At 43.9% G+C, this 12,605-nt stretch overlaps 1 protein-coding gene across 3 annotated transcripts in view; it reads left to right on the forward strand.

Moving 5' to 3' along the window:
- Window positions 1-12,605, forward strand: part of LOC120064270 (nck-associated protein 1) — a 70,862-nt gene that overhangs the window by 22,596 nt on the left and 35,661 nt on the right. For all 3 annotated transcript variants that reach the window (XM_039014715.1, XM_039014716.1, XM_039014717.1), the window contains exons 13-16: window positions 35-167; window positions 1,921-2,002; window positions 2,375-2,433; window positions 7,149-7,294. In XM_039014715.1, coding sequence (XP_038870643.1) covers window positions 35-167; window positions 1,921-2,002; window positions 2,375-2,433; window positions 7,149-7,294 — 420 coding nt within the window. The remainder of the gene's footprint in view (window positions 1-34; window positions 168-1,920; window positions 2,003-2,374; window positions 2,434-7,148; window positions 7,295-12,605) is intronic.

The following is a 12,605-nucleotide window of genomic DNA, read 5'->3' on the forward strand; positions in this document are numbered from 1 at the left end:
TGTATAGATCATTTTTGCTATTCTATGTCCTCAGGCACATCGCAGAGCTGATCTTCTACATGGAGGAGCTGAGGGCCCATGTGAGGAAGTATGGTCCTGTCATGCAGAGGTACTATGTCCAGTACCTGTCTGGCTTCGATGCCGTGGTGCTCAACGAGCTAGTACAGGTAAGACTGCTAGCTGAAGCTCACATGGGCTCCCTCTCAAATGGCACTGTATTCCCTATACAGCGCATACTGAAAGTATTCAGACCCCTTGACTTTTTACACATTTTGGTACGTTAGACTTATTCTAATATGTATTAAATCGTTTTTTTCGTCATCAATCTACACACAATACCACAAGGCAAAAATAGTTTTTTATTTTTATTTAAATATCACATTTACATAAGTATTCGGACCCTTTACTCAGTATTTTGTTGAAGGATTGTTGGCAGTGATTACAGCCTCGAGTCTTTTTGGGTATGACGCTACAAGCTTGACACACCTGTATTTGTGGAGTTTCTCCCATTCTTCTCTGCAGAGCCTCTCAAGTTCTTTCAGGTTGGATGGGGAGCGTCGCTGCACAGCTATTTTCAGGTCTCTCCAAAGATGCTCGATCGGGTTCAATTCCGGGCTCTGGCTGGTCCACTCAAGGACATTCAGAGATGTTCCAAAGCCACTCCTGCGTTGTCTTAGCTGTGTGCTTAGGGTCGTTGTCCTGTTGAAAGGTGAACCTTCGCCCCCGGTCTGAGGTCCTGAGCGCTCTGGAGCAGGTTTTCATCAAGGATCTCTCTGTACTTTGCTCCGTTCATCTTTCCCTCGATCCTGACTAGTTTCCCGGTCCCTGTCGCTGAAAAACATTCCCACAGCATGATGCTGCTACCCCCATGCTTCACCGTGAGGATGATGCCAGGTTTGATGCCAGGCATTCAGGCTAGATAATCTTCTTTCTCATGGTCTGAGAGTCCTTTAGGTGCATTTTGGCAAACTCCAAATGGGCTGTCATGTGCCTTTTACTGAGGAGTGGCTTCCATCTGGCCACTCTACCATAAAGGCCTGATTGGTAGAGTGCTGTATAGATGGTTGTCTTTCTGGAAGGTTCTCCCATCTCCACAGATGGGGCTCTGTCAGAGTGACCATCGGGGGCCAATGCCCTTCTCCCCAGATTGCTCAGTTAGGCCGGGCAGCCAGCTCTTGGAAGAGTCTTGGTGGTTCCAAACTTCTTACATTTAAGAATGATGGAGGCCACTGTTATTTGGGGGACCTTCAATGCTGCCTTTCTAAATAATGTCCAATCATTTGAATTTACCACAGGTGGACTCCAATCAAGTTGTAGAAACATCTCAAGTATGGTCAATGGAAACAGGACGCACCTGAGCTCATTTTCAAGTCTCATAGCAAAGGGCCTGAATAATTTCAGTTTATTTTTATTTTTAATACATTTGCAAAAATGTCTATTAACCTGTGTTCACTTTGTCATTATGGGCTATTGTGTGTAGATTGATGATTTTAATTTTAATTTTAGAATAAGGCTGTAACGTATCAAAATGTGAAGGGTCTGAATTATTTCCGAATGCACTGTATATATTGCACCACATATGACCATGGTCCATAGGGCCCAGGTCAAAAGTAGTTTACTAAGAAGGGATTAGGGTGCCATTTCAGAGGAACTCATTGTCAATGTTCTCCCTTTGGTTTCATAATATCTTAGTATTTATGATCTAGGGTATGACTGATGATACAGTGTACTGTACTATGTTATATGCTGGTTTCTATTTTGAAGAAAAACAACAGAGCTGACCACTAGATGGAGACCAAGTATTTTCTTGATTTTATTTTTTGCTTGGCCATGTCTCGCTCTCTGATATGCAGTGTGAATTCCTACTTTAAACAGTGTCTAACTGATGCCCTGTCCTCTCCTCATTTTCCTCTCCTCTAGAATCTGTCCGTCTGTCCTGAGGATGAGTCCATTATCATGTCCTCCTTCGTCAACACCATGACTTCCCTCGGCGTCAAACAAGGTATTCAACCTAACACGGCCTGCCACTCATATTACAGAAATATCATCAACAATAAACAGTTTCTCATTGAGACTGTTGTTGATAACACAGTTCAATCCATCCTGTTGCTGTACAGTAAATATTCCAGGTTAGGAAATGTCTACTTGATCATGCTTAGTTGTTTTTTATCTAGCCATGTTAGTCTTGAGAACTAAAAGCCATTTTCTGTTGTTTTGGTAATGGCTGAGTGAAGGACAGATGAAAGGAGGGAGGGCAGATGGCGAGCAGAGTAGGAGCCCGAGCCGCTCTCCACCTCTCCCCTACTCTGCCCTCCCTCCTTCCTGTGTCACGGTGATCCCGTATCTGAGTGAATTGTCTCTGTCGGTGTTACAGTGGAAGACGGGGACGTGTTTGATTTCAGGGGCATGAGGCTGGACTGGTTCAGATTGCAGGTAAGAAGCCATCAGGAAAATGAGACCAGCTTTGCGGCTGGAGCTGGGAGGCAGACGTGGGTTCAAAGAGTATTTGAAATCATTTCACAATACTTTATCTCTGCTCAATTGAGCTTGTTTGGTGCAATGGAACAACTATAATAGTCCCAAAAGTGTCAAACCCAGCCCATCTGGCACTCCAGGCAGGCTAGAGCAAAGGCCTAAAGTATTTTGAAAGATTTTGAATATTTTTTGAACCCAGGTCTGGCTGAGAGGCCACTGTGCTCTGTGTGTGTGTCGTAATTAGCACTCATAATTAGCTAGTAATGAGAGAGCAGTGTTTAGCATGCTACACTACTCCAGTTACCCTACTCCTGTCTTACTGTTTCCTATCTGTAGGCCTGTGTGTGTGTGTGTGTGTGAGACATGTGGGGGAGGGGAACCAATATATAACTGATATAGGACAGTTTAGTCTTTTAGATCGTAATGAATAAGAGGGGGGACCTGTTCCTAGATCCACACTCCACTTTGTGAATACAGGCCCAGAGCGATGTTCTGTATACCTGTGTGAGAAGCCCCACTGCACATTCATTTAACAGACTAGTAATAGAGAATATGGCCTGAGATACTGTGAGGAGGACAAATGTCTATTCATCATAAAGACATCTGTTTTCTTTTTTTATTCATGTGCATGATGTACATGTTATTTGAAGTGATGAAAAAGAAATGTCGATGTTCTCAGGGAAAATAACTTATGGATATTGGAAGATAGATTCTGGGCCCCATTCCCTAACCATTTCTTAAAAATGAATTTGGAATGAATGACAATAAATATTCTTCTTTGAAGCAGTGTTTGTTTAAGAATCGTTGCACGTCTTTTATCCTGTCCCAAATAAATCGCAACTCACCCCAGAAAAGAGAGATGGCATATTATTTTCAAGTGTGGTTGAGTTGAGCTCTCGCTCTCTCGCTTTCTTTCTCTCTCTCAATCACGCTTGACTCCTCAGTACTCTGCTGAGATCAACACAACCATCCCTGCTGTCAGGGACCCACATCACTCTCCCTGACCCGTTGGTCGGCTCGCCGTTTCGCTGCCTTCCGATTCGCCCAGCCCTCAACTCAGATGGATATTTCAGGGTGCGTCCCAAATGGCGCCCTGTTCACATTACTTTTGACCAGGGCCTTACGAGTTAGGTCTTTAGGCCCTGGTCAAAAGTAGTGCACTACATAGGGAATTGGGTGCCATTAGTGACGTACCATCCCACTCAACTCCCTCTGAGATGTTTGATCTTAGCTCAGGGCCTCGGCAAGAAATTCTTCAACTCTGAAAAGTTTCTCAGTTTAGTCAGCAGGCAAGGGGAAAAGAGAAAAGCTTCCATGCGTGGAATGGGGACTGTTTTCCCAACACAGCTGAACAACTATTTTCTCAAGTCTCATGGTTTTTCTACTGACTGCGCTACACCCTTCACAGCCAACCTCTTAACACTATGATAGCAAAAACAGAACTGCTCAGATTACAAGAAGCAGGATGTTGGTTTATTCACTGTGTTTTTGCGTTCAGTGTTTGCCAGGGTCAAAGCAAATTCAGAAAGTATTTTAAACATTATGTACAAGAACAGCTGACAAATGTATGAACAGCTATACTGTATACACAGTATATGCCTATATCTACATATTCAGGTGTCACTGTGGTCCCTAAAAATAGATGGTTGTAAATAAGAATGTGTCAGCGAATAATCCTCGTTTATCAAGATGGTCCTGAAAGCTTCATGTTTGGATCAGAACCTAAACCTGTCTGTTCCACAAGCATCAAGAACACTACTTCTAAAGGTTCTACCACATGTGCTCACTTCTCCTCCGAGCTGCTTGTCAACCACAACCCACAAGCCATGTGAGCGGTTACAGCACTATGGCAGACACAGACCTTGTCATAAGCCATATCAATGTTCTTTCTATCTATCAAGTACTTTTCTTTATTTTCTTTAAATCTCTCATAGTTTTGTTTTGGAAACTCTTGTTGTTTGTCTGATCCATTAAGTGAACATGTTGGATGAGAAACACAAGCTGCCATTACCACAGTAAGATCATGTAAGTGATTGTAATCTAAACTGAGTCTTGCATCGTGTCATGATCTAACTCCAACTAGCAGATGTTGGTTGAGCCACAGTTGGACTGGATTGAGGGAAGAGAAACCCTAACCCTCTCTCTTTCTCTGTTTTTCTCTTGTCATGTCTCTTTTCTCCACGGTGCTGTTTTCTAATTCGGTTCTGACAATGGCACCATGAACATCATGCAACAGCACTTTAACGTTTCGAAATAGGCCTTGAATTTCAATCATTTTAAGCTTTCCCCTTGCCTAATTTTTTAATATATTGTCCTTGCTCAGACGTTTGAACAACGGTTGTGTGGGTTTAGCACCTGCTAAATGTCTTTGTGGCTGTGGTACCAGGTTGGCATCGAATGCTCTTTAAGTTGGCAGGAATTTAGAGATGTTGAAACCCAGTGGAACATGTTCGAGTCAACACTTTCGCTGCATTTTCTCACACTTGTGTAGCTCACGATGACTTCTTTACAAAAAGTATGTGCTTTTATTTTTGGACTCTCAGATTGATTCTCTAAGGCCTAGTTGTACCCTGGTAACGCAGATGTTTCACTGCTCTTGTTGTGTTGCCCAAATTACACCCTATTCCCTACATATTGCGCCATAGGGCTCTGGTCAAAAGTAGTGCACTATGTGAATAGGGTGCCATTTGGGACGCAGTTTCAGAACTGTAGCCATTTTTCCTTCTGACGATCTCGACAATCAAAGAAAGCATTGTCTTGAACTCTGCAAAGACACCAGAGAGAATCTGTTTTGCATACAGTCTTGGTTTGATACCATATGCTTTGGGAGGAAATTGTGTTATTTGGCTATTGTCAGTATCAGCGGTATCAAGTTAACACGGACGTCTTCCCAGAAATCTTTCCTTAGATGTTAATGATATGGTAACTCATCCAACCACACTTTTCCTTCCAGACTCCCACTGACTTCCAAATTGAATCAGTTTTTTCTTTAATTCCTAGGAAAGAGGGAGTTTTTGGGAAAGTGGCAAAGGAACGCTACTAATAGGAAAATGATTCTTTAAAAGACTTCAAACTGCATGAAACCAGAAATCTGTTGATTTGATATATTTGACAAATAAAATAGATATAAAGCCGCTTCAGCTGTAGACAACATTACATACAGTACCAGTCAAAAGTTTGGACACCTACTCATTTTCTACATTGTAGAATAATAGTGAAGACATCAAAACTATGAAATAACACATATGGAATCATGTAGTAACCAAAAAAGTTTTAAACAAATAGAAATCCTTCAAAGTAGCCACCCTTTGCCTTAATGACAGCTTTGCACACTCTTGGCATTCTCTCAATCATCTTCGTGAGGTAGTCACCTGGAATGCATTTCAATTAACAGGTTGCCTTGTTCATTTGTGGAATTTCTTACCTTCTTAATGCGTTTGAGCCAATCAGTTGTGTTGTGACATGGTAGGGGTAGTATACAAAAGGCAGCCCTATTTGGTAAAATACCAAGCCCATATTATGGCAAGAACAGCTCCAATAAGCAAAGAGAAACAAAATACAGAACATTTCAAGAACTTTTAACGTTTTTTCAAGTGCATTCGCAAAACCATCAAGCGCAATGATGAAACTGTCTCATGAGGACCACCACAGGAAAGGAAGACCCAGAGTTACCTCTGCTGCAGAGGATACGTTCATTAGAGTTAACTGCACCTCAGATTGCAACCCAAATAAATGCTTCACAGAGTTCAAGTAACAGACACATCTCAACATCAACTGTTCATAGGAGACTGCGTGAATCAGGCCTTCATGGTCGAATTGCTGCAAAGAAACCACTACCAATAAGAAGAAGAGACTTGCTTGGGCCAAGAAACACAAGCAATGGACATTAGACCGGTGGGAATCTGTCCTTTGGTCTGATGAGTCCAAATTTGAGGTTTTTGGTTACAAAAAACGCAGAGTAGGTGAATGAATGACCTCCGCATGTGTGGTTCCCACCGTGAAGCATGGAGGAGGAGGTGTGATGGTGTGGGGGTGCTTTGCTGGTGACACTGTGATTTATTTAGAATTCAAGGCACACTTAACCAGCATGGCTACCAAAGCATTCTGCAGTGATACGCCATCCCATCTGGTTTGCGCGTAGGGGGGCTGTCATTTGTTTTTCAACAGGACAATGACCCAAAACAAAGCTCCAGGCTGTGTGAAGGCTATTTGACCAAGAAGGAGAGTGGTGGAGTGCTGCATCAGATGTCCGGGTCTCCACAATCACCCAACCTCAACCCAATTGAGATGGTTTACCCGACCTCAACCCAATTGAGATGGTTTGGGATGAGTTGGACTGCAGAGTGAAGGAAAAGCAGCCAAAAAGTGCTCAGCATATGTGGGACTGTTGGAAAAGCATTCCCCATGAAGCTGGTTGAGAGAATGCCAATTGTGCAAAGCTGTCATGAAAAGGGTGGCTACTTTGAAGAATCTCAAATATAAAATATATTTTGATTTTGTTTAACACTTTTGGTTACTGCATGATTCCATATGTAATTTCATAGTTATGTCTTCACTATTTTTCTACAATGTAGAACATAGTAAAAATAAGAAAAACCCTTGGATGAGAAGGTACGTGTTGTGTTTTCCTCTGGTCAGACCTACCAATAATGCCTTGTTTATCTCTTGGTTAGGCCTATACTAGCGTGTCCAAGGCTTCTCTGGGCATCGCAGACCACCGTGAGCTAGGCAAGATGATGAATACCATTATATTCCACACCAAGATGGTGGATTCCCTGGTGGAGATGCTGGTGGAGACGTCTGACCTCTCCATATTCTGGTAAGTAAACCTTGTTTGCGCCAGAACAACCCAAAGGGCAGGAGCATATCTCCTGTTTCCATAGCGTGAGGCAGCTTGGTGTAGAAGTACACCCCCTGGACAAGACGCTAGTTTGCAGCAGGGCCTATTCTGGTAAGGGTCTACGTTGACATTTACCTCCATGTCCAGTTCAGTTACACAGCCGTTTAAAACAGTAAAAGGTATTAGGTTATGTGGACTCCATCTTCTGGTAGGCGTCTACATTTGGGATTCGGATTCCTATTTAGAAAAACTTACATGTCCCATTTTTAAAATAAAATAAAATAAAAATGTTACCAGGAAAAGCCCATTGAGATCCAGAGTCTCTTTTTCAATGGAGGCAGCAACAATCAATACATTACAAAATTAAAACATACAGCATTACAATACAATTCACCAGCATGATCCAGCCTAAAATAAGCATTTACACTCCTGTAACATTCCCCCATAAAAAATGTAAATGAATTCAGTGGCACAAACATATCTAGATGCAGCATGGATTGTAGACTATTCCATGCCTCTGGTGCACAAGACGAGAAGGCAGTCTTACCTAATACTGTAAATGTCCTGGGGTCTTAAGTAGAAACCACCTAGCAGACCGGGTATGGTAACTGCTGGTGGTGAAGGAGACCAGACTACAGAGGTAAAGAGGGAGTTTATCCAAAAGGGCTTTGTAGACGAACACATACAAATATAGCTTTCTGCACATATAAAGTGAGGTCCAACCCACCATTTTGGTACAAGGTGCAATGGGTGAGTGACTTGGCATTTGTAATAAAGCGCAATGGATGCATGATAAACAGAGTCCAGTTTCTGTAAGACAGAGGAGGCTGCATGCCTATACAACAAGTCACCATAATCAATTACAGAGAGAAATGTGGCCTGAACAAGCTTCTTTCTAGCCATAAGCAGGAAGAAAGGCTTATTATTAAAATAAAAACCCAATTTCAGTTTCTTCACAAGATTATCCATATGAACTTCAAAGGACATGTCATCCAACTACACTGCTCAAAAAAATCAAGGGAACACTAAAATAACACATCCTAGATCTGAATGAATGAAATATTCTTATTAAATACTTTTTTCTTTACATAGTTGAATGTGCTGACAACAAAATCACACAAAAATTATCAATGGAAATCAAATTTATCAACCCATGGAGGTCTGGATTTGGAGTCACACTCAAAATTAAATTGGAAAACCACACTACAGGCTGATCCAACTTTGATGTAATGTCCTTAAAACAAGTCAAAATGAGGCTCAGTAGTGTGTGTGGCCTCCACGTGCCTGTATGACCTCCCTACAACGCCTGGGCATGCTCCCGATGAGGTGGCGGATGGTCTCCTGAGGGATCTCCTCCCAGACCTGGACTAAAGCATCCGCCAACTCCTGGACAGTCTGTGGTGCAACGTGGCGTTGGTGGATGGAGCGAGACATGATGTGCTCAATTGGATTCAGGTCTGGGGAACGGGCGGGCCAGTCCATAGCATCAATGCCTTCCTCTTGCAGGAACTGCTGACACACTCCAGCCACATGAGGTCTAGCATTGTCTTGCATTAGGAGGAACCCAGGGCCAACCGCACCAGCATATGGTCTCACAAGGGGTCTAAGGATCTCATCTCGGTACCTAATGGCAGTCAGGCTACCTCTGGCGAGCACATGGAGGGCTGTGCGGCCCCCCAAAGAAATGCCACCCCACACCATGACTGACCCACCGCCAAACCGGTCATGCTGGAGGATGTTGCAGGCAGCAGAACGTTCTCCACGGCGTCTCCAGACTCTGTCACGTCTGTCACATGTGCTCAGTGTGAACCTGCTTTCATCTGTGAAGAGCACAGGGCGCCAGTGGCGAATTTGCCAATCTTGGTGTTCTCTGGCAAATGCCAAACTTCCTGCACGGTGTTGGGCTGTAAGCACAACCCCCACCTGTGGACCTCGGGCCCTCATACCACCCTCATGGAGTCTGTTTCTGACCGTTTGAGCAGACACATGCACATTTGTGGCCTGCTGGAGGTCATTTTGCAGGGCTCTGGCAGTGCTCCTCCTGCTCCTCCTTGCACAAAGGCGGAGGTAGCGGTCCTGCTGCTGGGTTGTTGCCCTCCTACGGCCTCCTCCACGTCTCCTGATGTACTGGCCTGTCTCCTGGTAGCGCCTCCATGCTCTGGACACTACGCTGACAGACACAGCAAACCTTCTTGCCACAGCTCGCATTGATGTGCCATCCTGGATGAACTGCACTACCTGAGCCACTTGTGTGGGTTGTAGACTCCGGCTCATGCTACCACTAGAGTGAAAGCACCGCCAGCATTCAAAAGTGACCAAAACATCAGCCAGGAAGCATAGGAACTGAGAAGTGGTCTGTGGTCACCACCTGCAGAACCACTCCTTTATTGGGGGTGTCTTGTTAATTGCCTATAATTTCCACCTGTTGTCTATTCCATTTGCACAACAGCATGTGAAATTTATTGTCAATCAGTGTTGCTTCCTAAGTGGACAGTTTGATTTCACAGAAGTGTGATTGACTTGGAGTTACATTGTGTTGTTTAAGTGTTCCCTTTATTTTTTTGAGCAGTGTATATACCTAGGTATTTGTAGGATGCCACTTTTTTTCAATTTATAAGCCACCATTTATAAGACAATGCTAACCTTCTTTGGCTGAGTGTGAGCTCTGGTGAAGTTCATTAATTAATTTTTTTCTACGTTCAAGACCAGTTTGACACCATAAAGGGAGGCCTACAGTGACTGAAAGCAGTCTGGAGCTCTTCAACAGCCTGAACCAGAGAAGGAGCACATGAATATATGACTATTATCTGCATATAGATACAACTTTGCTGGTTGCATCCCAGTTCCCAAATCATAAATAAAAATTGAGAACAACACAGGAGCTAAAATGGAACCCTGGGGCACACCTCTATTAATCTCAAGAAAGCTAGACTTGTGATTGTCAGTATATCCACATTGTGTTCTGTCAGAAAGATAGTTCCTAAACCAATTTACTGCCCCTTTACTGAGACCAATGTTACTGAGTCTAGCTAGCAACAATTCTTGGTCAACTGAATCAAAGGCCTTTGATGAATCCACAAACAGAGCAGCACAATGTTGTTTTTTATCAGGTGCGTTTGTCATTTGCCACTGCCATAGCTGCAGTTGTGGTGTTGTTCCCCGATCTAAAACCAGACTGAACCCCGCTCAGCATGTTCTTTTTAATTAAGACGTTTTTTAACTGGGTTCACTGGGGATTCATAGACTTTGGCCAGGATAAGGAGTTTGGAGATAGGACAATAGTTATTAGCATCTGAGGGATCTCCTTCCTTTAGCAGTGGGAGGACATAAGCTGATTTCCAAATGCTTGTTATGGAATTGGTCAAGAGATTCAAGTTGAAAATGTGACCCACAGGTTCAGTAATAATACCAGCTGCTATCTTAAAGAGGTAGGGATCCAGGTTTTCTGGGCCTGCAGACTTTGTGTCTATTGCCTTTAATGCTTTATAGACCTCGGCATAAGAAACAGGCTCAAAGTTAATGGTTCACATGAGGGCCTATATCATAGTTTACTGTAACAGAGCTTACATTAGAGACCTGGGCCCCACCATTATCAAAAACGGAACCAGCAGATATGAAGTGCTTGTTAAAAACCTCTACAATATCGTCTCTGTCCTTCACTTCTTTAGAATCCATCATTAAATGGTCAGGAAGGCCAGAGGATACATTAGAACCTGACACTGATTTGATTAGCTTCCAAAACTTGGTAGGGTTGTTAAGGTTCTCTGTGACTGTATTTAGATAGAAATCTGATTTGGACTTCCTGATCAATCCTGTACATTTGTTTCTTAGCGCTCTGAAGGAGGCCCAGTCAACAGGAGCATTGAGTAAAATGGCGCCGGAGCAGATGGCAGACGTTTTACGTGCCCCCAACCGATTGTTTTTTTGTTTGTTTATCTGTGTTGTTTGAAACGTATTTAAAAAAAATATTTTTGCACATAATTTTGCCGCTACCGTCTCTTATGACTGAAAATAACTTCTAGACATCAGGACTGCGATTACTCACCACGGACTAGCAGAATCCCTTTTCTCCTTTCACGACTCTGACGAGCCCGAGGCGGAGGATATATGGCTCCCTCGGGAACAGGCCCCGACCCCAGTGATCTGTGTGAAGAGGAGGCGGAGAAAGAGAGGCCGGAGGGCGGGCTGCCTTCTGAGGAGTAGGAGGCGATCGAATAAACCCCCACACCCCTCAAATCTGCTCGCAAACATGCAATCTTTGGACAATAAAATGGACGAGTTATTGGGAAGATTAAACTACCAACGGGACATTAAAAACTGTTACATCTTATGCTTCACGGAGTTGTGGCTGAACGACAACAATCTCACTTACAGGTGGCTGGTTATACGATGTACCGGTAGGATAGAACAGCGGCGTCTGGTAAGACCAGGTAAGACCAAACCATAACAGACTACAAAGAGAAGCACAACCGAGAGTTGCCCAGTGACACGAACCTACCGGATGAGCTAAACTACATCTATGCTCGCTTCGAGGCAAATAACACTGAAACATGCATGAGGGCACCAGCTGTACCGGAAGACTGTGTGATCACGCTCTCCGTAGCCGATGTGAGTAAGACCTTTAGACAGGTCAACATTCACAAGGCCGCAGGGCCAGACGGATTACCAGGACTTGTACTGCGAGCATGCGCTGACAAACTAGCAAGTGTCTTCACTGACATTTTCAACCTCTCCCTGTCGGAGTCTGTAATACCAACATGTTTTAAGCAGACCACCATAGTGCCTCTACCCAAGAACACGAAGGTAAACTGCCTAAATGACTACCGACCCGTAGCACTCACGTCTGTAGCCATGAAGTGCTTTGAAAGGCTGGTCATGGCTCACATCAACACCATTATCCCAGAAACCCTAGACCCACTCCAATTTGCATACCACCCCAACAGATGATGCAGTCTCTATTGCACTCCACACTGCCCTTTCCCACCTGGACAAAAGGAACACCTATGTGAGAATGCTATTCATTGACTACAGCGCAGCGTTCAACACCATAGTGCCCTCAAAGCTCATCACTAAGCTTAAGAACCCTGGGACTAAACATCTCCCTCTGCAGCTGGATTCTGGACTTCCTGACGGGCCGCCCCCAGGTGGTAAGGGTAGGTAACAACACATCCGCCACGCTGATCCTCAACACAGGGGCCCCTCAGGGGTGCTTGCTCAGTCCCCTCCTGTACTCCCTGTTCACTCATGACTGCACGGCCAGGCACGACTCCAACACCATCATTAAATTTGC

This window comes from Salvelinus namaycush, chromosome 19 (genome assembly GCF_016432855.1).
Source record: "Salvelinus namaycush isolate Seneca chromosome 19, SaNama_1.0, whole genome shotgun sequence".
NCBI classification, from domain to species: domain Eukaryota; kingdom Metazoa; phylum Chordata; class Actinopteri; order Salmoniformes; family Salmonidae; genus Salvelinus; species Salvelinus namaycush.